The sequence below is a fragment of the Dromiciops gliroides genome, chromosome 1 (genome assembly GCF_019393635.1).
Source record: "Dromiciops gliroides isolate mDroGli1 chromosome 1, mDroGli1.pri, whole genome shotgun sequence".
NCBI lineage: Eukaryota > Metazoa > Chordata > Mammalia > Microbiotheria > Microbiotheriidae > Dromiciops > Dromiciops gliroides.
Genome location: NC_057861.1, coordinates 428,179,928 through 428,205,276, shown reverse-complemented (window position 1 = coordinate 428,205,276; position 25,349 = coordinate 428,179,928). Strand labels below are relative to the sequence as shown.

At 41.0% G+C, this 25,349-nt stretch overlaps 1 protein-coding gene across 1 annotated transcript in view; it reads left to right on the top strand.

The window, feature by feature from the left end:
- Positions 1-25,349, top strand: part of CMYA5 (cardiomyopathy associated 5) — a 127,833-nt gene that overhangs the window by 46,365 nt on the left and 56,119 nt on the right. The window contains exons 2-6 of the mRNA XM_044004239.1: positions 1,759-11,941; positions 14,897-14,992; positions 16,890-17,123; positions 18,509-18,531; positions 24,956-25,074. Of these exons, the coding sequence (XP_043860174.1) occupies positions 1,759-11,941; positions 14,897-14,992; positions 16,890-17,123; positions 18,509-18,531; positions 24,956-25,074 (10,655 nt within the window). The remainder of the gene's footprint in view (positions 1-1,758; positions 11,942-14,896; positions 14,993-16,889; positions 17,124-18,508; positions 18,532-24,955; positions 25,075-25,349) is intronic.

The window sequence follows — 25,349 nt, the reverse complement described above, 5'->3', positions numbered from 1 at the left end:
ACATAGGTCAGACCATATTGTGGAATGCCTTAAATGTGATGCGTTTATAGTTTAATCTAGAGGCAATCCAGAGGAGCCATCAAAGGTTTCTGAGCAGAGAAATGACATGAGTACAACTGTGCCTTAGGAATATCATTTTTTTTTTCAACCATGCAGGGGATGGATTGGAGAGAGGTGAGACTGGTGCCAATTTTGTAGATTATCACAATAATCCTAGTAAGTGGAGATAAAAGCCCAAGATAGGGTAGTGACAATGTGAACGGAAAGAAGGACCTTGATGCAAAGGATGATGTGGCTGTATTGGACATAACAACCAATAGGATGTGGCAAGTGATTGGATATGGGGGCGGGGTACCATAAGAGAGAGGGAAAAAATAAAGATGACTGAGGTTTCAGATCTGGGTGATTGGAAAGATAATGGCACCATCAAAAGAAACAGTAAAGTTGATTAGAGGGGCAGATTTGAGGAGAAGGATGAGTCTGTTTGTTTTTTTGCAGGGCAATGGGGGTTATGTGACTTGCCCAGGGTCACACAACTAGTAAGTCTCAAGTGTCTGAGGCCAGATTTGAACTCAGGTCCTCCTGAATCCAGGGCCGGTGCTTTATCCACTGCGCCACCTAGCCGCCCCCAAAGGATGAGTCCAAAAGGCAGGTGGCATAGTGGATAGAGGGCTGGCCTTGGAGTCAGGAAGATCTCCATTCAACTTCTGCTTCCGACATGAACTAGCTATATGACCATGGGCAAGTAGTTGTTCAAGAGTATGATTATAGATAAGTTGTTTATCTTTATCAATGGAAAGAGTTCACCATATCAATTGAATCATAATAACAAAAGGAAAATCTGACAAGTTCCAGATTGGGCATGTTGAATTGAGGTTGTTAGTGATTGTTAAAGGTATTCAGTGGGCAGATGGAAATGTGGGACTAGAGTTCAAGAGAGAGATTAGGAATTAGATAGAGATTTATAAAGAAACTTGGATCTCAGTTTCATGGAAGTAAAGATTAAATCCATCCGGGCAGATGAAATCAAACATCAATGGAAAGATGTCAAATCAGAAGAAAAGAGGCCCTGAGACAGACCTTTGAGAGACACTGAAAACTGGTGGGTAAGGGATGGATACTGAACTAGCAAAGGATACTCTGGAGATTGTAAAACAGGTAAGAAGAGAGAAGTAAGAGACAGTAGTGACATGGAAGCTGAAGAAAAGAAAGTATACAGGAGGTAGGGGTGGAAAGTAGTGTTGGAAACTGTAGAAAGATCAAAGTGGATGGGGACTTAATCAATGCTACTGGATTGAAAAAATATGAAGTTTAAGAGAAAACGAGATCTATGACCTGTCATGGAGGGTAGGAACTGAGGGAGATGGGTTGTTCAAAAATGACTCTGAAATTCTAAACCTGGATGACTGGGAGAGGAATTGAAAGAAAATGGAGGTAAGGACAGGGGGACTGATTTCGTGAGGAAGATGAATTTGATTTCAAATATGCTGAGTAAGAGGTATATTGATTTAGTTCTGTTCTATAAACCTTAGTTATTTTCAATGATTATGGGCTCAAATTTTGACTTCAGTTCATTCCAATATTTTACACGCTTGCCCATTTTTGGTCATCTTAGAAGTAAAATATATATGTCATGTTGGTATTTTATTATGTATCCTTAACCATATCTGATTTTGCCTTTTATATTCTAATTTCAGAAGAGTTGATGAATAGTTAAAATGTGACATGGTCTTTTTACTATTCTTATTATCATTCTAGGTTAACAGACAATAATGAAGAGGACAAGACCAAGCAGGAGTGTATTATATCTGACCCCTCCTTTTCCATGGTAACAGTTCAACGTGAAGATAGTGGAATAACTTGGGAGACCAGCTCGAGTAGGTCCTCCACTCCCTGGGCCTCAGAAAGTAGTTTAACTTCTGATATGTATAGTATGGAAGGATCAACAGTAAGTTCTCCTCCAGGGAACATTTCCTTTATCTTGGATGAAGGTAAAAAGGTTCGGAAAAGAACCCATAAGTCATCATCAAAGCATGGCTCCCCAGCTTTGCGTCGGAAAGGAGGCAAAAAGAGACACTCCTTGGAAGGGCAAGCAGATGTCCTAGCAAATGCAAAAGACAAAGCTTCAATTTCAGATGGAAAATCAGAACAAGAAAAGTCATCTATTGGTACTTATGATAAAACTAGAAAAAAGAAGACTGTCTCAAACACCCCCCCCATCACTGGGGCAATATACAAAGAACACAAGCCATTAGTATTAAGGCCAGTTTATATAGGAACAGTACAATATAAAATTAAGATGTTCAATTCGGTGAAAGAAGAAATAATTCCCCTACAATTTTATGGAACATTGCCAAAGGGTTATGTAATTAAGGAAATCAATTACAGAAAGGGGAAAGATGCATCTGTTACTTTAGAACCAGATCTGGCAAATCAGGACTCTAGCATATTTTCCAAAGCAAGTAAATCAATGACCCAAAATCTAGAGAGTGATAAAGAAAAGCAGCTTTCTCCACCCTGGAGAGAAGCAATGTCTAAAGAGTCCAGGCCGGTGCCATCATTTCTTAAGGATATAGAAAAGCCAAAGGAAATTGACTCGTATTCACCCCTGAATGCAGCTGCAGCATCTGGACTCGAACATACTGTTTCCTCTAGTAATAAAACTGTGGAGCCTCAGAGTCTCCCTTTGTCAAGTTCAACACTTGCAGCTGAAGAAGATTCAATGCATGAAATACAAATGGATTCTTCAGACACTGTAACCTCAGAATTGATGTTGCCCAAAATGGTGAAGGAAGAGTTGAGAGCTGATACACAACAAGATGTAGCTTTATCACCCACACTTTCAACACCACCATCTTTTGTGGATAAGGTTGGGGGGGAAGAAAGAGAATCAGATTTATCGGCAATTGCTGCTACATCAATTTCTGAAAATTTCACTTCATCTCAGGCAGAAGAGGAAGCCTTGGAGTCAGATTCACCAGTCACTGCAGCATCTGCCCCAGGTCTTTTTGGTACAAAGGTAGAAAACCTGGAGATATCTTCCTTAGAAAAAGAAGAGCCAGTTTCTCCAGCTGGTGAAGGGGAACTAGAAAAGACTATGCCTGAATCATCAGTTTCTTTCTCTGAACCATCAGCCTTGGGAGAAATGAAAGAGGAGGAGGGGGAAATTTCCTTGCCAGTAACTTCAGAGCCAGAACTTGAACCCTCATATGCATCAGAAGAAGAGATCATTGAAATTGATTACCCAGAAAGCCCTTCTGCGTCTGAAAATGCCATCCCACCACATTTGGTTCATGAAGGGGAGAAAGAAGCTGAACCCGACCTACCTCTATTGGTCACATCCACTTCTGAACATGTGGCTTTATTAGAGAAAGAGAGAGAAGAAATTGGGCCTCTTTCTCCAGATTCAGACTTTGCATCTGAGTTTTCAAGTCTATCATATTCAACTCATGAACTAGAGGAAAAAGAAACTAAGCCAGTTTCTCCACCAGCTGTAACATCAGGATCTGAATATGAAATTTTGTCAGAAGAAGAGACTGTGCCTTACTCCCCAGAGTTCACATCTGTATCTGAGTATTCTACTACATCTCCTACAGCAGAAGAGGAGAATATTGAATGCCAGACCCCTACACGTTTAGCATCCACATCTGAAGCTGCCATCTTCTCAGAAGAAGAGACTTTAGAAAGTGAGCGTTATACACCTGATTCCACATCTGCTTCTGAGTATTCAATTCCTCCATACATGGCACAGGAATCACAGAAAGAAGCAACCAGCCAAAGGTCTCCTCTAAGCTCAGTAGCTACAGCTGAACATATGATTCTATCGGAAGAAGAAAAAGATGACATTGGAGATGACATTGGACCCTACTCTCCAGATTCCGCATTTGTGTCTGAATATTCAGTTTCGCCTCATGCAGTTCGAGAGTCAGAGAAAGAAGAATTTGAACGGGATTACCCGCTACACTCAACATCCCCTTCTGAACACACCATTTTGACTGAAGAAGAGAATGAAGAGGTTGAGCCTTTTTCACCAGACTCGGCCTCTGACTTTTCAGTCCCACCTTACACAATACCTGAACCAGAGAAGAAAGACAATGCACCTGGTTCATTGCAAACGGCAATATCTGTTTCAGAATATTCCATTTTTTCAGAAGCAGGGAAGGAAGAAATTGAGCCTGAGACCCAAGCAGCTACAGTGACTGTCCCTGAGCAAACCATTTCTTCACAGAGACAAAAAGCTCAACCTTCCTCCTCAGGGCAAGGTTCTGATCAGTTGAATCTGCCACCTTCAACAGCTGATGTAGAAAAGGGAAAAGTCAAGCCCAACTCCCAAAAAGCTGCCACATCTGTATCTGAATATCTCATTTTGTCACAGAAGCAAAAACTTGAAGGTCACTCTCAGATACTTGAGTCTGGACACTCAATTCCACCATCTTCAACTGATGAAAGAGAGAAGGAAGAAATCAGGCCTGATTCATCAGTACCTGTAGCACCTGCCTTCATGAAGGAAGGCTTATCTGAGGAAGAAAAAATCAAGCCAGTTTTACCAGAAACTTCTGTAACTGGGCCTCAAGAATCAACTCAAGAAGTGAAGAAAGAGCTAGGGCTGGAACTTGCACATGCTCAAAAAGGGGAATCTGAACATTTGGCTTTTTCAAAAGTAAGCAAGGAAGAAATCATACCCAATTCCCAGGCCGCTCCACCGGAACACCCACCTTCACTGCAGCATAAAGAAATGGAACCCCATTCTCCAAGGGCCCCAGAGTATGTGATGGAACCCTCAGTTGCACCTGGGGAGTCAGGAAAGAGAATGGGATCTGATTCTATGTCAATCGAGACACCTATGCGTCAGCAGGAAACTTCACTGAAGAATAAGGAAAACCTGAAAGACATCCAAGAGACAAAATCTTTGGCTGGGTTTGGAGTTTCACAGCAAGAGACAAAGGAGAAAGTTAAACAAGACAAAGAACAAGCAGCCATACCTGAATCCCAGCACCTGGTTTTATCAGAACCAGAGAAAGAGGAAACTCCACATCCCCCTGAATGGAAATTCTCATTTTCGTCAGAAGCAAATAAACAAGAAATTGATTCTGATTCCCCGCAAGTCACAGCATCAGAATTCAAACCTTCTCTTTTACCCAAAGTAGTAAAGGAAGAAATCCAGTCAGATTCCCCACTTCCCACAACATCTATATCTGATTCAGTCTTATCAAAAGTGAGGCAGGAAGAAGTGGATCATTGTTCTCCACAAACAGAACATCTGGTACTTAATGAGAAAGAAGAGGAGGTAGGTGAAACTGACCTTTCACCTATAGAAACAGCTGCATCTATGTCTCCAGTCTGGTCAGAAGTAGATAAAGAAGAAGTGAATTTCCATGCATCACCAAATTCAAGATATTCAGCCCAGGGTGCGGTTTTGTCAGAAGTGGTAAAGGAAGAGGAAAAACCTGGGTCACCTGTGACTGAGCATTCAGTTTTATCAAAGGTAGGAAGTGATCAAGGTATCTCATCTCTGACAGCTCCTGCAGCTGAACGTTTGACTTTGTCGAAGAAGCAAGCCTCTGAATCTTTTCCTCCCGCATTGGTGACCGAAGGTTCAGTTCCACCATACATGGCTGTTGAAATGGAGAAAAAAGATACCAAACTTCCTTCCTCAAAGTCTGCGATATCAGCATCAGATAAAGGAGTTCCAGCACAGGAAAAGGAAGAAATAAAGTGCCCCCCACATAAATTGGAAACTTTGGGCACAGAAGAGTTATCCATGAAATCAATCACTCCTACAGGTGAGAGCAGACAAGAGCCTGGAACAGTGATGTCAGATAAGAGTTATCTGCTGTCAGAAAAGCCAGCTGTTCCTTCTTCAAGTCATCCAGTGGAGCCTGAGAGGACAGGCATGCTACCCCCTGCACTAGAGTTATCAGGGGTTGTGTCAGAGATGTCACAGGGCTTATTGAGGGAAAATGAACATAGGGATGCAAAACAAGAGAAATCTCTCACAGCAGAAATGGGAAGCTCAGTGCTAGAAAGGGCAAGCTCTGAGGCTAAGATGAGGGAAGAAAGGAAGCAAGAGCAGAAGCCTTTCTCAACTGAGGTGGTCAGTATGGTGCCAGATGAATCAGTAGCTTCTTTCATTGAAAAGGAAAACCCAGAACCACAGCAAGATCATTTTTCATTAAAAGAATTATTGCAAGAGTCAAGGGATGTGGTAGAGTCTAACAAAGGAGAGAAGCAAAAAGGTCATCCTTTGACCTCCATAGGAAATTTGGTCCCACAAGGGGCAGAGGATATAGGGACTAAAATAAATGAAGACATGGCCCAAACACGTTCATTTCTTATGTCAGAAAATGTACCTGAGGAACATGCAAAGCAAAAAACTGCATTTTGCCCAGATGATGCGAATTCATCTGACCTATCAATGCCTTCATTAAGCAGTCCCTTGGCTGATCGACAGGATATTACTACTAAGTCCCCTTCATTTGCAGAAGCAAGTTTGCCTTTGGAAGAGTCGAAATCTGTTGTGACAATTGAGCCCAGAGATGTTAAGGATGCCAAAGAGTCCCCTACTTCGCCAAAAGAAGGAATCTGGCTGCTAAAAGAACTTCCAAAAGAGCAGGCTAGCCCCAATAAGGAAAGAGTGTTGGAGTCAGAGCAGCCATATTCCTCTGCCCCAGATGGAAGATTGTTAGGGCAAGTAACAGCTGCTCCACCTCAGAAGGAACAAACTTATGAACACATAAAAGAAAGCCTTTACCCAGCTGAAGAAAAACCTGATTTATTAGCCCAAGGGCCAATATCTCCTCTGAGCAGGCTCCCTGATCATACAGAGAAACTGACAACTCAAATGTCCTCTTCTCCTGAAATAAAAGTGGCTGAAGAACCAAGAGCTGCAGTTGTAGCTGAAAATCTAAGTAAACCTGAAACTAATGGGAAGCAGCTCTCTTCATCAGTGGATCCTGAAATTGTGATACCAGAAAAGTTAGGCACAGCAGAAGATGGCCAGGAAAAATTCACACCAACCTCTGAAAGCACCACTAAAGTCCAAATGCAAGTCTCTGGGGAGCACATAAGGGAGTGGGTAAAGCCTGAAATGATCCCTTCTTCAGTCAAAGAAACCAATTGTCTGGCAGAAGATTCCATAAAAGCCTTAGATATTGGAAAAGAAGATCTGGGAAGTGCACCATATTCTTCCAGAGAGAAAACACTGTTGGAGGAACCAAAAGCAGATACTTCAAAGGTTGCAAAAACTGCTGATGAAGCCCAGCAGTCAGAATCAGAGAAACCTCTGGCTGAGGCCAAAATCTCAACGCAAGAAAAATCAAAACTTTCCCTGATTCAATCTGGGAAAATAACTGCACTGCTGGATTCCCCAGAAATAATTAATAAAGTCCCTGAGCAAGCTGAAACTGCTACCCCAAGAACTGTCACTGAGAGTAAAAGCAAAAAAGGAGTTTCATCTTTCACATCATGGATGGCCAGTCTGTTTTTTGGGGCTAGTGCTCCAGAAAATGATGTTGATGAAAAAGAAGCTCCACTGAGCCCTGTCACAGACACAGCTGTGTTGGAAGGTGAGGCTAAAACAACAGTTCCAGCTGCCCTTAATGACTTAAATGAAGCTGAGAAACCATCACTATCTCCTTTATCAGTGTCAGGACTTTTGCCTGAGAAAGAATCTAAAGTTATTTTAAATAAAGCCAGTGAAGAAAGGGAGCAGAAAGAGATACCACTATCCTTACCTAATCAAGTAGATAAGGACCTGTCCAACTTGACTCCATTAAGAGGTGAAAAGGTATCACAAGAATCGGAGCCACTACCGACTCATCATTTACCAGAGTCAAGACTGGTACATGGGGAAGAAGCTAGAACTGCCTTAACAGAATCTAGAAAACCAAGACAGTTCAAAGAAGAACCCATGTTTTTATCTACCATGGAAGAAACTCCATTGGAGCTGTCCAAACACATTTCTGAGAATCTCATTGAAGAGCAGAAGATTCCAGAAAATAGAAAGGAAGAAATGCAATCTTTATCAGGCATAGGGGTCGAGATGCCAACAGAAGAACCAGAAAACATCAAAGTTATTTCTTCTCAGAACAGGACATATGAAAACCAACCTAGTCTTTTGGGAAAACAATTGGTTTCAGAAAAAGCTGAAAATGGTGCTCCCACTCACATCATTGGTGATAACAGGGTACAAAAGGCAGAGATCTACACTTCCTCTGAGACAAGCCAGTTGATGGAAGAATCAAAGAATGTTTTAACTTATCTTGATCAACAGCATGACCAAGGGAAAAAGGTGTTCTCTCCAGTGGAAGTGGATCAAATGACTTGGCCACCAGAGTCAACTCCATCAGAATTTGTAGGTAAAAAAACCTTGAAAGAATCAGCTAAACTGGAGCCAAGAACTTTGACAATGGAAGAATCAAAAGATAGTTTGATTAAAGTTGGTGGTGATAGACCAGAGAAAGAAATGCCAAAGGCTATAGCTTCAACATTTTATGATGATAAATCTAATCTAAAAACTGCAAGCTCAACTGATGAAGAAAAAGTCTTAGAACAAAAACCATATCACATCATAGACAAAGATGTGCTGGAAGAAAAGTCAGAAATGGTGGTCCCATTGAGGCACAGAGATACAAATGAAATAAAGATGTCAGGCCTCTTACAGGAATCACAACTACATAAAGTGGGATACTCAAAAGAGCCTGTACCTCAGTTCTGTGAAAATAAGGAAGATAAAGGAATGGTGGCCAAAATACCTATTGAAGTCAGTGTGGTGTCAGAGTCTACCACTTCAATCCCTAGTGAAAATCAGCTTTCTTCTGCAGAGAGAGGCATGAGGGAAGATTCAAAACCTCATCCAATTCTTCCATCCAGAGAAGTGTCTGAAGAACTAGGTATGATTCTTGGGAGCTCTGTGGATGAAAGTCAACCACCATCATTTGCTAAAGTGGATTTTTTCAAGGAATCAGAGATTGCTTTCATAGGCCCCACAGAAAAGAACAAAGAAGAGAGTTGTCAATCTCCTTTGACAGAGAAAGAAAAGTTGATTTTGGGAAGATCTGATGCTATCACAGTCAGTCCTGAAGAGGAAAGTGAACAAAAGGGAAGCTTTCCCAATTTGTCTCCAGGTGAAAATAATCAGAGGACTCAGCCTTACTCATCAAAGAGGACCAATTTTGTTTCTGAAGAATCAGAAATCACCTTTGATAATTCCCATGATGAAACTGAGAATCTGAAAAATCAAACATATTCTTCAGCTAAAGCAAAATTAGTTACTGGAGAATCACAAATGGTACTCTCAATGGCTCACCCAGAAATCAAAGAAACAAAACCAGTAGGAACACAGCCAACTTCTTTAAGGGAAATTGATTCATTGGAAAGAAAGACTAGGGCATTAATTCCAACTAGTTCTGGTCACAGGGTCAAAGTAGAGCAGGAGGACCTTCATGCTTTACCTGATGTGGGAAGTCTGACGTCTAAACTACCAAGTCACAGTGAGGAAAAGGAACAACACCTGCTTTCCTCTGATATACCACATGCCGAGGTTGAGCCTTCAAAAGAGGCCTTAGCTGATATTACCAAGGAAGGCAAGAAACAAGAGCCACAACCCAAATTAGAAACCTTCAAAAGATCGGTGTCCAGAGAATCGAAAATTACTCCAGACAGACCCTTAGATGAAACAAGAAACTTAGATCAATTATCTTCTTTTCCAGAAGCAATTTTCTCACCTGTGAAATCACCAGCTGTAATTTCAATATCTTCTCCAGAAGTTAATATATCAAAGATATCAGAAATTTCACCTCCAGAACTAACTGGAACAGTTCGGGCTCACCAAACCAAAGATGGTGCATCAGATTCACCTATGCCATCCACTTTTGTCTCAAAGCACATTTCTGATTCCCAGACAAAACCTATTGAAGATCTACAGGTAGATAAACCATACCCATCAGCAATTGGTGATTCTGATGAAGTTACAAGTGATATGCCACCAACTAATGGTGAAGAAATTTCTTCCACCGAAGGCATAGTAAAAGAACCTAAAAATCTTTTTGTAAAAGATGGAGGTGCTGTGGTGACCAGCAAGCCCCCTGGCCTCACAGAAGAGCAAAAAAATGCATTTAGCATCATCTCTGAAGGTTGTGAGATATTGAACATTCATGCTCCTGCTTTTATTTCATCAGTTGATGAGGAGGAGTGTGAAAAAATGCAGGATAAGTTAGAGTACTTGGAAGAGAAGACTTCAAAGAGCATCCAACCCTTTCGTTATGGCAGTGAGGTGACTCTAAGCCAGGAAGCTGTGAGAAATGAGTCCCATGCAGGTGACTTGGAGGCAGATGTGTCCCTGAGGAAAGGACAAACGCAAGAGAAAACTCACCCTGCAGAAGAGGACATTTCTACTGACTCAGATGTGACCTTCAGTGATCATACAATGCCCAGTGATGTGGATTATTTTGAAAAATATACTTTGATTGATTATAACATCTCCCCAGAGCCATGGAAAAAGGAATCTCTTCTAAAGCAAGATGTTGAAAGAGAACACCAAAAGAAAGTTCCTGAAGAAACAATGTTTTTCCCAGAAAGTTCAGCAGATAGTACTCTGGAATATGAGTCTGACTTGGTAAAATTAGATGAAAGCTTTTATGGAATGGAAAAGGATGATGGCAAAGTTTCTTATACAGAATCTCAGCCATCTTTACCTACCCTCAAATCAACTGACAGTGGGACTCCAAGGGATGTTGCCAGAGATGTGGAAGCAAAGTCTCCTGGAACACCCTTATTTAGTGCAGAAGAAGGAGTGTTATCCAGAACACAACTATTTCCTACAGAAGTTAAAGCTGTTAACCCAGAGCTGCTAGAAGAACCACCTGCACTAGCATTCTTATATAAGGATTTGTATGAAGAAGCAGTTGGGGACAAAAAGAAGGAAGGTGAAACTACCTCTGATAGGGAGAGCCTGAATTCTGATGCTTCATTTCCAAGCAGGCATTCTGATGCCGAGGAGGGGACTGGAATGTATTTTGAGAAGTATATTCTCAAAGATGACCTTCTACATGATGCATCTGTATATCAGAAAGACCAAAGCCAACCTCTGGAAGAAATACCAGTTGGTAAAAATGACTCATGCTTACTGATAGCTGGAGAAGGAGAAGTCTGGGGGAGGTTTGGAACTATTTTGGGGGACAAGAGCATGGAGGAGGAACAGAAAGCTATGTTCAGTGAAGGGGAATTAAAAAGCAGTGAGGAAAACCGTAAGGTTGGAGAGGTACAAGGGAAAGTGCCCATCACTGAGGAAGTCCAATTGGCTTCTCAGAAAATAAGTTATGCAGTGCCCTTCCAAGACACACATCACATTTTGGAGAGAGTAAATGAACCTGGTGGCCAGAGTAATGAAGAAGAAAATGCCAGTCCTGAGGCAAGTCAACATCTCCCAGTGGAAGTGTCTTACCCAGAAGAATTCATGTCGGGTGCAACACCTGCTCCAGAAAGCCAGCAAGTAGAACCTCAAGTAGTTGAACCTCCTGAAATGAGGGAGGCAAGGCCTTGCAGCAGCCCTGTTCAGGATGAATATGAGTTTGCAGAATTAATGAATTATGAAGTGGTTGCTCAAGAGGAGCTCTTATCAGATGACTTGTTCTCTGAATCCACGCCTGAAGATGTCCTATCCCAAGGCAAGGAGTCTTTCGAGCTTATTGGTGAAAATGATGAATTAGCAAAGGAAGTGGAAGAAAGTCGGTCTGTACCACAGAAGGATTCAGGGTCTGAGGTTGTAGAGCCAGAGAGATTATTGGCAGAAGCAGAAGATACACAGAAAGAAGCAAAAAAATCCCAGATCGACACATATTGTTATACATGCAAATGCCCTATTTCTGCAATTGACAAGATTTTCGGTGCACACAAAGACCATGAAGTCGCGGCACTTGACACAGCTATCGATGTGGTCAAGGTAAATATAGTCTTAAAATTCTAATGGCTAGAATACTCTTCTAAATACATGTTTCTGGGCAATTTCAGAAGTGACCTTTATCTTTGATCCCTTACTCTTTTAAATAAATTATTTGAGTTGGAAAAGGCCTGAAAACAAAGGAGAATATTTCCCTCTGTTCTCTGCTTAACCTTCATGCAATGGTATGCATGAAGATTAGTACTGCATTGGGGTAGGGGGAAAGCAAAATGATTTCAAATTCAAATAAAATGCACTTTAAAGGGCACTGCTAAATAATTCTCAGGCTTATTTTGATTCAGCATTTTAACACATTGGAAGCTTGAATATGCATGTTCCCTACCAAATTTGCCCTTATCAACTTGCCCAACATTGGGTCTATGTCTCTGTAATTTGAGTTGAACTGCTGTAGCTTACCTGGCACATTTTTAGACATCAATCTCCATGTATTAGCATCAGAGCTCAAGACAATATGCTCACTCCTCCTCCAGGCTGACACTTGGTTTTCTTAATTAATGACTACTGTGGCTTCAGCAAAGGGAGTATGGAGCATCTGGGTTTCATAGCTAATACCATGAAGTTGGGAGTTTAAAATTATGTTGTCTCAGTCATTAAAACTTATCCAAAATACTTGACATTCAAAACTTTAATTGCTCAAAAAGTGGGGGGTGGGGTTCAGAGCTAGTGATTTTAGTGCCTGGAGCAAAATTAACCTTATCCAGGGCAAATAGCATGAAATGTGCCTTTGTATATACTTAAAATATTTGGAGGATATCTTATGCATTTTCATTGTCTTAATTTCTGATGTATTCCTCCTCCTTCCCCTACCCCAGAGAACCATCTTTTCTAATAAAGAATAAAAAGGCGAGAGGGAAAAAAAAGCAATTTAGTAAAATTAACCAACACAGTGAGCAAGACTAACTGCATATACAATGTTCCAAATCCATTGTCCTCCTCCTTTACAAAGAAGGGAGGGAGGTTCATTTTCTTATCTCTTCTTCAGGTTTAAGCTTGGTTATTATAATTACACAGCATTCACTTTTGTCAGATAAACTTTTTAAACTGAAACACCAGCAGCCCCTGTGGGCTGACCACATTGCTAGACCAGACATTGCTAGGGAGGGAGTAGGTGGGAACAGGTTGGGATAGGCTTAGGTGTGAACCCCAGGGGGATAAGAAAGGGTAGAGAAAGTGGGCTATTTAGTACCTTCCAATTTTAACTAGCTCTTTTCACTAACTAAATGCTAATTTATGTTGTTTCTACCTGCAGAAAAACTTTCAAGTGCTTTTAATTCCCTCTAAAACTATGACCTTGAGAAAAAGCTGGGATGGCCCCACTCTAGTTATGCCTTGTGGCTAGCTTCTGCTTTCTTGACTATTTAATTTTTTTTCTTGTCCTGTTGTAACAGGAGCAAGAATAGAAAAGTGAAAGGAGAAAAAAAAACCCTCAACCAAAGGCAAGAAAGCCCCTTTAATTTTCATCAAACTGTAAAGACTAAGAATTGACCAGAAGAATTATAAAAAAATAAGAATCAGATTATTTTTCATTGTTTAGATATGTATAACTCTAGTATTTTCTATATAGAAACTATTAATTATTCAAGGTCTAATTATCTAATTTGTAAATTATTTTACTTTCTCCTGGGTCCTTCCTCCAGTTGTTTGGCTTTAGTGATCATTAGAATTTTAATCAGACTGTGATGAATGAATGAAATGAAAATGGGCTGAAACTTAGTTCCATTTTGCTAATCATTAGTGCCAATAAAAGGGTTATTAAGTGAAGAAGTGATAATTATGGTGGGAGATATTGGCTAAAATGTTTTAACTATATGCTTCTTGTCCCACACTCAAGATGACAGAGTTGAATTTGGTTTCTTCTCTAGTATTTGAAGGAGAAAGAACTGAACATTGTAGGAATGGAATTTGAGAATACCTCAAAGAACAAAGTTGCATCAATTGATGCAATGTATTTTTTCCCCATGGGCAAAGAAAATATAGGATAAAAATTCTTATTTTGAAGTAAAATTACAATTAAAAAATTTGTGTCAATTGATATGCCTGGTCTTTCTAATGTGAAAACAAGATCATATCTCTTGAGAAGGTCATGTCCAACAGTTTACAGATTTCTCCCTTCCCTTCCCTTCCCTTCCCTTCCCTTCCCTTCCCTTCCCTTCCCTTCCCTTCCCTTCCCTTCCCTTCCCTTCCCTTCCCTTCCCTTCCCTTCCCTTCCCTTCCCTTCCCTTCCCTTCCCTTCCCTTCCCTTCCCTTCCCTTCCCTTCCCTTCCCTTCCCTTCCTTCCCTTCCCTTCCCTTCCCTTCCCTTCCCTTCCCTTCCCTTCCCTTCCCTTCCCTTCCCTTCCCTTCCTTCCCTTCCCTTCCCTTCCCTTCCCTTCCCTTCCCTTCCCTTCCCTTCCCTTCCCTTCCCTTCCCTTCCCTTCCCTTCCCTTCCCTTCCCTTCCCTTCCCTTCCCTTCCCTTCCCTTCCCTTCCCTTCCCTTCCCTTCCCTTCCCTTCCTTCCCTTCCCTTCCCTTCCCTTCCCTTCCCTTCCCTTCCCTTCCCTTCCCTTCCCTTCCCTTCCCTTCCCTTCCCTTCCCTTCCCTTCCCTTCCCTTCCCTTCCCTTCCCTTCCCTTCCCTTCCCTTCCCTTCCCTTCCCTTCCCTTCCCTTCCCTTCCCTTCCCTTCCCTTCCCTTCCCTTCCCTTCCCTTCCCTTCCCTTCCCTTCCCTTCCCTTCCCTTCCCTTCCCTTCCCTTCCCTTCCCTTCCCTTCCCTTCCCTTCCCTTCCCTTCCCTTCCCTTCCCTTCCCTTCCCTTCCACAAAAATAGCTCTCAAAAAATATTAATGACTTTGTGCAATGAATGTATATTGTTAGATGTTGGTAACTATAAAATATTGTCAAGGCTGTTTCCTCAAATATTATATAGTTATCCTTATCCTTTTATATATCCTTTTAAAATTCAGATTCAATTAGGAGAATTTCTAGAAAATTTAAAAGAAAAGTCTCTGAAGATTGAAGCATTTGTTACTGAGATAGAATCATTCTTCAATACTATTGAGGTGAGTTGCCATATTTAGTAATATCTCTCTTGTAAAGGATCTAGTTTACTCAAGTAGTAAAGACATTCCCAAAGGAACTGAACTGTTTTGGTTTGTGTTTTGGCCTCAGCTGGTTTATTTTTGCTATTAGAAATGAAGCGTCTCTAAAGTTTTCTCTCTGTGTAAAATACCAAGACCATTCTAAGTAAGGACAGTAAGACCAAAGTTTTCAAAATAATATTTCCTTCTCATATGAGAGTTTCCATAGTCAGGATGGGAGAGCCATTAGGTGAGCAACGTACTGTCCACTGAAAATCCATTCACAGAAGTAAACCTCACCTGTGTTTCATTTAAATCAATAAGCCAACAAGCATTTATTAAGCACTTACTAAATGCCGAATCCTGTGCTAAGCAGTGGGGATTCAAAGAAAGGTTAAAAAAAAACAAAAACGCTTCCCTCAGGGAGCTCATAATCTAACAGGGGAGACAACATGCAAATAAATATATATAAACAAGATACATACAGGATAAACTGTAGATAATCTCAGAGAAAAGTTACTAGCAGTCTTGCAGAAGGTAGAATTTTAGCTGAGATCTGAAGGGGGCCAGAGAAGCCAGAAGACAGGGGTGAGGAGGAAGAGGTGGAGATGAGCAAGACTAAATCTCACCTATGGCAAGGATGGAGGTGGTGGTGGTAAATAGCTTTTTATTCCCAGATCTTATTCCTTCCTGTTTACTCATTGTGCCCCAGAAGAGTTCATTGTCAACCTAGGATGTAAGTGCCTGGAAGGTAGGAAGGGGTTCATTTGTATTTTCAGCACTTAGTATGTTTACTCACACATCATAGGCACTTAATGAATGCTTGTTAAATAGATGAGTCAACGAGTGAGGGACCTGTGAAGGATATGGCAAAATGGCAGAGGTCTAGGGCCATCAGAGAAGGCTTTTCCACTGATGATGGGCACCATTAGCTAGTCCGATCATGCATCTGAGTGTATCAGGAAGAACAATATTATTCCACCTGGTCTATTATGTAGTCACATTCCCACTAAAGAGGATGCATGAGTGTAACAAACTATTTGGTTATTTCTATATAGACATGAGGGCTTAGCTGATCAGCAAAAGGCCTTGAATCTAATTCCTGAATATGGCAGACTAGTCATGGAACCTTACTCTAAGAGGCTCTATCCTGTGCCTTTTGGATACTTGTGAATGTCTTTTTGGTACTTCAGTGACTGAACTCTTTCACACATAGTCCAAAATAGATCCCCCTTATGCTGTTTTGCTCTTTAAAAAAAAACAGACCTACAATTTCATTGGAATAGAGATCTCCCAATGAGAAAACATCTTTTAGCAATGCAAATCAGAGTCTGCTAAGCCACTTGAGAGTTGTTTGAGACACTGAGTGGTTAAGCAACCTGTCCAGGATCATAGTCAGCATGTCAGAGACAGAGCTTGAACCCATTTATTTCTAGCTCCAAGGATAGCTCTCTACCCACTACCCCTTGCTGCCCTTCTAAAGTTGTTCCTTTTGGTAGTTTAATAAGATTCTAGTATGTTGGAAATCTTCCCCCACCCCAATTACATACTGTACATGTACTCTCCTTTATGTGACTAGAAAAATGAAATTCTCATACTAAAATACTGGAAAGTAACACCCTTCAAGTTTACTGGAGACATATATGCTTTTAAGAAGAACCACGTCTTGGGGGTAGCTAAGTGGCACAATGGATAGAGCACCCACCCTGGAGTCAGGAGGACCTAAGTTGAAATGTGGCCTCAGACACTTACTAACTGTCACCCTGGGCAAGTCACTTCACCTCTGTTGCCTCCTCCCTCCCCCCCAAAAGAGTCGTATCTCAATAATATAATTGTATTTCTTGGGTTCACACTGGTTTTAGAAATATGCATTTTCCAGGAAAACTGTAGCAAAAATGAGAAATGGCTCGAAGAGCAGAATGAAGAAATGATGAAGAAGGTGCTAGCCCAGTATGATGAGAAGGCACAGAGTTTTGAGGAGGTAAAGAAGAGAAAGATGGAGTACCTGCATGAGCAGATGGTGAACTTCCTACAGAGTATGGATACCGCTAAAGAGACTCTGGAGACAATCGTCAAGGAAGCAGAAGAACTCGATGAGACTGTTTTCCTGACCGTAAGCACAAATTACAGTAGTGCCAGTCACGTTACTGCTCATGAGGACCTTGGCCTCCTGCTTTTAAAAATAAATCTCACTTGCCTTTCCATACACATCCCCTGCAGTTAGTCAGAAGAGAATTCATCATTTTAATTTTTCTCTCTTCTCCCCGCCTCCTTTTTTAACTTGTGGGTTAACTCTGGCAAGTTCCAATGATCCTAGACTACTCTGACATTTATCACCAGGACAATGTGGGGGGTGGGCAAAGGGGAACAGCAATTAAAAGATCTATATAGTCCTTTTAACCTAAAGAGGGAAGAGGGTTCAGCTTCCAGGTCTAAATCAGGCCTAGAACCTCCCTCTCAGTAGTATCCCTTTTTTCATTCAGTCTCCTGACTGTCCCTCTCACTTGACCACACCCTCCCTTCAGTCCAAACTGTTTCGCCTTTGCCGGGTTCTTTCAAGAATCAGGAGGTGACCAAACCTAAGCATATAGGTTAACTCAGCCGACTAAGGTGTTACTGGATGATAATGGCATAATGTGTTTGTGTTTGAGCAGACAACTTAATATCTTCATCTGAAAGGTTGTTTGACTTTCTGGTAGGGAACCTTTTGGTGCCTTTCAGGTCCATCCTTAAGATTACCCATCCCTAAGGCATTTGGTAAAACCAGCTGCTGGACTGACCCTGGAGTCAAAAGCAAGTAATCAGTGGAGTTAGTTTCCTGTCCTGGGGGTCCTAGGACTGGTGTGAAATCACACCTTGCTTCTGGACAGGGAATCTTTTGTCGGAGGTGACATTACTTCCTAAAGTCCCCCTTGCCTCCTAAAGCTTCCAGTAAAGCATAATAATGGTGGGGAAAGGCAGAAAGGAGGAATGCTGATCTCTGTTTCTTTGTCTATGGGGACATAGCCAATAAATGCAGATGGCAGCCATGATATAAAGTAGTAGGCAGACACCTACAGCTTAAGAATCTAGCACTTGCTTTGACCTTCATCTTGAGGTGGGAGGGAGGGAGGGATGGGGAAAGGGTATGGCTCCTGTTCTTGTGAAAGTCATATATAACATTTACAAAGTACTTCCTGGTCCCTAATAATCTTATCCATTTCCCTCAGTGGGAGTATTTTCTTCTCAGCAGGAGCTTGGAACATTCCTATTACTTCAGTAACTAAAAGCTCATGGTATTCATAAGTCTCCACTGATCCCATTTCCTTGATGGGCAAACTGAAACAAAGCAATTTTCCACAGTTCATGTGGTTTTCTTTGTTGCCTTCAGTGAATCCATCAAGAGAGAACCAGCCTTTGTGGAATTGTGGGAGGGTTGTTTAAAAGGGTGCACAATCTCGAGGCTACACTTAACTGCTTTGTGGTATTAATCGGCTTCTCTTTCTTTTCCTCCACCAGTCATTTAAGGAAATCAATGACAGGTATATGAAACATGATTTGGGCACACCTTGGTGGCTACAGAGCATAGCATGATTGGATACTCTATTAATCCTTGAAAGCTTCATAGAAACTATGCTGGCAGAATAAAGGCTATCAATTTAACAAGCCACAAGATAGTCTTCCTTAGTGGCTGCACTTTTGGAAGCTTGGTGACAGCTTTTAGGATGCATTGTGTGCATTTAGATAACAGTCATAATAGAGTATTTTCTTTCTTTTTCTTTTTTGGGCAATGAGGGTTAAATGACTTGCCCAGGGTCATACAGCTAGTAAGTGTCAAGTGTCTGAGGCCAGATTTGAACTCAGGTACTCCTGAATTCAGGGCCAGTGCTTTATCCACTGCACCACCTAGCTGCCCCATAATGGAGTATTTTTTTTTTTTTGCACGGGGCAATGGGGGTTAAGTGACTTGGCCAGGGTCACACAGCTAGTAAATGTCAAGTGTCTGAGGTCAGATTTGAACTCAGGTACTCCTGAATCCAGGGCCGGTGCTTTATCCACTGCGCCACCTAGCCGCCCCCTTATAATGGAGTATTTTCACCTGCTGCCTTTCAAAGCACTCTTTACGTGCAAACCTGTTCTAAACAGACATTTCCTGTTAGTACACAAAAATAATTTTGAAGGTACTTAGAATCATTTTTATTTTTGTTCAGTTGTTTTTTAGTTCTTCCTGACTCTTTGTGAACCCATTTGAGATTTTCTTGGCAAAGATGCTGGAGTAGTTTGACATTTCCTTCTCCAGTTCATTTTACAGATGAGGAAACTGAGGCAAACGGGGTAAAGTGACTTGCCCAGGGACACACAGCTAGTAAGTGTCTGAGGCTGGATTTGAACTCAGGTTCTACTGACTCCAGGGCCAGCACTCTATCTACTGTACCACCTAGCTGACCCCTTAAAATTATTAGTTAAATATTAATATTTGAGGGGCAGCTAGATGGCGCAGTGGATAGAGCACCGGCCCTTGAGCCAGGAATACCTGAGTTCACATCCGGCCTCAGACACTTAACAACTTACTAGCTGTGTGACCCTAGGCAAGTCACTTAACCCCAATTGCCTCACTAAAAAAAAATATTAATATTTGAAAGAAACATTACTATGTTCCTTGAATGATTTTCATAAACCAAAGAATCTCAATATAGGAGTTTTTCTTTCAGAAGATAGTGATGTTTTTAATGTCCTTACCTCAAACTACCCAAAGCAAAACTTCCTTTGGGATTTTTTGGTTGTTTATTTTAAAATCTAAGTGACATATTTCATTTATTCTACAGGCATAAGACGTAGTGAAATTGATATAAATTGTGTGTACACAGAAAATCAGACCCATAGTAATAGTTGACATTTATATAATACTTTCAGGTTTGCAAAGTGCTTTATAAATATTATCTTATTTAATTCTCACAATACCTCTAGCAGATAGGTGCTATCATTTCTCCCATTTTATAGATGGGGAAACTGAGGCAGACAAAGGTGAAGTGACTTGCCCAGGGCCACACAGCTAATGAGTGTCTGAGACCAGATTTGGACTCAGGTCTTCCTGACTCCAGGTCCAGCACTCTAGCCATTGAACCACCTAGCTGCCTTGATTATCATTTGGAGACAGGATCATTCTAAGAATGGTTAGAAACTTGTCTTGAGAGTCTTTACAGACTCACCCCAAACTGCCTCATTCTCTAGTGATGTCCTTTAATCTTTGCTCCACTTAAGGCCTGAAATAGCAATAGGGATAGAGGCTTCCTAGCTACCTCTGAGCAACTAGGTGGTGCAGTGGTTGTAGTTATGGGCCTGAAGTCAGGACTCATATTCGTGAGTTCAAATCCAGCCTCAAACACTTAGTAGCTTTGTGACCCTAGCAAGTCACTTAACTCTGTTTGCCTCAATTTCCTCATCTGTAAAATGAGTTGGTGAAGGAAATGGCAAGCTACTATAGTTTCTTTGTCAAGAAAATCCCAAATGGGGTCATGAAGACTTGGAAATGACTAAAAAAAATGACTGAATGACAACAAAATAGAAACTTCAGGAAACTCTAAGATATGAAATTTTTTCCATTCACTGAACCATATTTTTTCTCCAGTTAAAATAATTTGTTACTTGAGATTGCATGCAGATCAAATTTTGATTTAAAGGGAAAACAAGAAAATTATCTGTGATGTGTTATGATATGGAAAAAATAAATACAAATTGGAGCTCCAATTTAATCAGAAAGAAAAAAACATCACAGTGTGATATTTTCTTGAAAGAATTAGATGTTTCATCAGTTTTAAACTTAACTATTTAATTTTTGAAGCAGCTTACTATTAAAAATATATTTTGTAAAGAGAAGTAACAGATTCTTATTACCTTCATACTACAAGATTTTGGGTTACTTTTAAGAGATTTCATACATCTCATCCTCTATTTCCAGCCCCAAATTCTGTGCTTTTAGTGAATTCCAATTAACAGGGTCTATATTCCTCCTCAAAATGAGTGCCTCTTAAAATAAGCCATTCATTTTTTGTCAAGCAGTAAGATGACTTACAGTTACTCAATATTCAGATGGATGCCCAATCCCATCAATTTGATGTTTTCTCTAGTGATGCAGGTGTGTATCCATGCACACCTGTCTCCTGAATGATATTTGTTATATTGTGCCATATTTTCTACAGAAAGGATCTGCCCAATGTGCTGAAAGCCTTCTATGTTTTCTATGGACAGAGTAAAGATCAGTGGAGCACTCAGGCTGTCTACCCATCATCCCTTGCTCTCCCTACGTGACCAGTCCATTTTTTTTTTTAATCATATAGTTCCTTGAGGACATCCTTTGTTCCCATCCATCACTGAAGTTCCTCATAGGTTAGATATATCATGGTTTCCTCAGATTCATCATGTATTTCTCCATTTCCCTCTATGATATTTATCTTCAGTCCTTTGAGGACCAAATCAATTTACACAAATTGCTTACTTACATGGAATTTTTTGCTTGTATATTGCAAATGACATTGATAAAACACCAAGGTCCTTATTTGAGTTGTGTGTGTGTGTGTTAATTGGATAAACTTCTTTAACACTTTAAAAATTTGACATAAAGTTTTGGTGCTTCTAAAAATCAGCACACTAATTTGCGAACAACGCTTCACATACTACCAAGTGTAATTAGCTAATTTGTCTTTATGCTTAAACTTGGCTTACCTGTGTGCCATTTTAGTGGTTTTAATTTGATTGTTCCACTGACAGTTGAATTGGACTCAGAAAATATGCATGTCTGTGAACGAAAGAACAGACCTGGGAGGGCCTATTTCTCTAAAAAGAGAAAAATTCTGGAATTTGGTAAAAAGATGTAGCAATTAAATAGAGCACTTAAAAAAAAAAAGAACCCAACATTGCCAAGAAAGCGATGAAGCCTGATTGCTTTGTAAAAAAGAACACTTTCATGTCCTCAGAACTTCCTCTGGCTCTAAGTTAATGCCATTCTCTTTAGTAATAAGTGCTAATTAACTCCAGTGCTTTTCACCTTCTCGTTCTCTCTCTCTCTCTCTCTCTCTCTCTCTCTCTCTCTCTCTCTCTCTCTCTCTCCTCTCCCTCTCCCTCTCCCTCTCCCTCTCCCTCTCCCTCTCCCTCTCCCTCTCCCTCTCCCTCTCCCTCTCCCTCTCCCTCTCCCTCTCCCTCTCCCTCTCCCTCTCCCTCTCCCTCTCCCTCTCCCTCTCCCTCTCCCTCTCCCTCTCCCTCTCCCTCTCCCTCTCCCTCTCCCTCTCCCTCTCCCTCTCCCTCTCCCTCTCCCTCTCCCTCTCCCTCTCCCTCTCCCTCTCCCTCTCCCTCTCCCTCTCCCTCTCCCTCTCCCTCTCCCTCTCCTCTCCCTCTCTCTCTCTCTCTCTCTCTCTCTCTCTCTCTCTCTCTCTCCCTCCCTCCCTTCCTCCCTCCTTCCCAGCTGCCTCCAAAGGAAGTTTGCTTCTTGTATATTAAATGATTTTTCCTACATTAAAAAAAAATCCTTAAGCTACAAGGCTGCTGTCAAGTTATTCAGACTCAAAATTTGCATATCTTGAAAAACACATTTGCTTAGAAAATGCTGCTCCGTTCAGGGCATGCATCTATTTCTAATTTTATTCCTCTGAGTTGAAGTCATGTAAAAGATGGTCGTCCAAATCATTCTATGTACTACTTATAAATAAAGATGAGCCCTTGCGCTTCTATGTCCTGGCAGTTCTGAGGAGGTAATAGCATCAGGGTAAAGTGGAAAATGCAAACATTGACTCTATCTTTAGTTGTCATGTTTAGGTATGTGAAAACTGCACCATTAAGACAGTGATATTTCTTGGTCTAGCCCATTGTATGCAGAGTATTGTACTTGGTGCTTGAGGATTGTAATAAAGAAAACATCACCAGGATTTTATTAAAGCTTAGGTTTGGGGCTGGGGAGGTGGGGGGAGAGGCTTAGATGTTATTTCCTCCAGCCTTATTTTATAGAAGAGGAGGCAGACTCATTGACTTGCATGAAGTAGTAAGTGGTAGGGGTAGGATTTGAACCTTGATCCTCTGACTCCAAGTTCGTCTTCTTATCTTCCCCTTTAGAATCAGGTTCTCTAGAAGCTTTCCCCCTAGACAAGTTGAAAAGAGATTTCATGGCTCCCAGAAGATTATCTTGAGTACACTAGACATTTAAATACATTTGATTTGATTTCCTAGTCCATTCTCTGAAGAAGATATTAGATTTGAGAGAGGGATTCCCATGACTGATTCAAACTTCATTATCAGTTTGACCTTGGTTTAATTTAGTTGTTTTTTTTTTTTGCGAGGTGGGGGGTGGGGCTCAGTCCTTGGAAGATAAGACAATGACTATATTTCATCAATTACAGTCAATATAATTTGTTCAGTTGTTTCCATAGTGTCTGACTCTTGGTGACCCTATTTGGGTTTCTCTTGGAAAAGTTGCTGGAGTGGTTTGCCATTTCCTTCTCCAGCTAGTTTTACAGATGAGGAAACTGAGACAAACATGGTTTAAGTGACTTGCCTAAGGTCACACACAGCTAGGAACTCTCTGAGGTCAAATTTGAACTCAGGAACTCTCTCCACTGTGCCCTCTAGCTGCTCATCAATATAATACCAAAGGTTAACCTGAGAGAACCCTAGAACATAAGGAATTGTGTTAACCACCCAGGGCCCATGATTGGGAAGAATAGGCAGCTAGAGCTTCAAAGGAAGGGACAATTCTAAATTCTTGGTGTTAGGGAAAGTTAGAGCTAGAATTTAGTGATCATTTAGTTCAGTTCTCTAGTTTTATTAATGGTGAAACTTTACTTAATTGGTGTGTTTAATGGTGAGGGCAGCTAGGAGGCAAAATGGATAGAGAAACAAAACAAAACAGGAAGAGCTCTCTTCCTGAGTTAAAATCTACCCTCAGACACTAGCTGTGTGACCCTGATCAAGTCACTTAACTCTTTTGGCCTCAGTTTCCTCAGCTATAAAATGACCTGGAGAAGGAAATGGCAAACTACTCCAGTATCTCTGTTAAGAGAACCCCAAAAGAAAACACCAACAAAGAGGCAGACACCACTGAAATAACTCAACGACAACATTTAATGGTGAAGGTGGCAAGGCATGACTGACTAGCATTCAGAAAGACATAAAGTACTTATATAAGAGCGATTTAGGTAAAACTGTGACTGACTGCCAGGCAACAGCACCCTAGCCCCACCCTACATTCACCTCCTCCAGATGACTGGTCACACTTTGAGCTCTATGGTTGTTTCCTCTGAACAGCCCCCTCCCTTTCCCACCCCATCCCCCAAGGCCCTGAATGCCAAATCATGCCCACAGGGAAATCTCTTTCAGACATTTCCATATTTAAGGACCCTAGAATCCATGTAAGAGGCCTGATGACAGGAGATAAAAATAGCAAGGAGGCCCCCAAGATTCTTAGGGTTCTAACAGGATTATATTAGAATCTTCACCATCTTTGGGAAGTGGGAAGCCAAGCTCTAGAAAATAATATTCAAAGAGAAGAAACTAATAGGTTTAATTAACCATAGGAATCACAGGAGGGATTTTTGATAATGGATTGCAGAACTTACAAGGTACAAATGTTGAAACCAAATTATTTGACAGCATCCTTTCCATTTTAAGGATTTTGATTCAAATAGTCAATACCATAAAACTGTAAGTTCAAATATGTGAGCTTCTGGTTAAAATAGATTTTGATTTGGGCAAGTCATTTAACCCTCATTGCCCTGCAAAAAATAAAATTAAATTTAAAAATTAAAATAAAATAGATTTTGAATAGAAACTTTTAGATTTAGAGTCTGTGACCTTTCTGGCCTTTCTGGACTCCTTAAGGCATCCACATTATGGGCAGAAAACTTCATTTCCCATTTCATTTTTCTGTTACCTTGTGAACACAATTCCCTCACTTACCCAGGAATGTCTTCTCCCGGACAGGCTGCTTTCTGCGATGGAGAACACAGCTTCCCTGGAAAACATTCCTACTGCATTTTCACTTTTTGAGCATTACGATGACAGTTCAACGAGAAGTGACCAGATGTTAAAACATGTGGCAGGTAAGAACATGGACATGGTACTTGGATTAAAAAGGGACAGTTTTGGGGGGCAGCTAGGTGACGCAGTGGATAAAGCACAGGCCCTGGATTCAGGAGTACCTGAGTTCAAATCCGGCCTCAGACACTTAACACTTACTAGCTGTGTGACCCTGGGCAAGTCACTTAACCCCCATTGACCCGCAAAAAAAAAAAAGGGACAGTTTTGCAGAGCTTTTGGAATGTATGAAGAGATTAAAAGTAAAACCACAAATGCTCAGAAAACAAAATTCATGGTT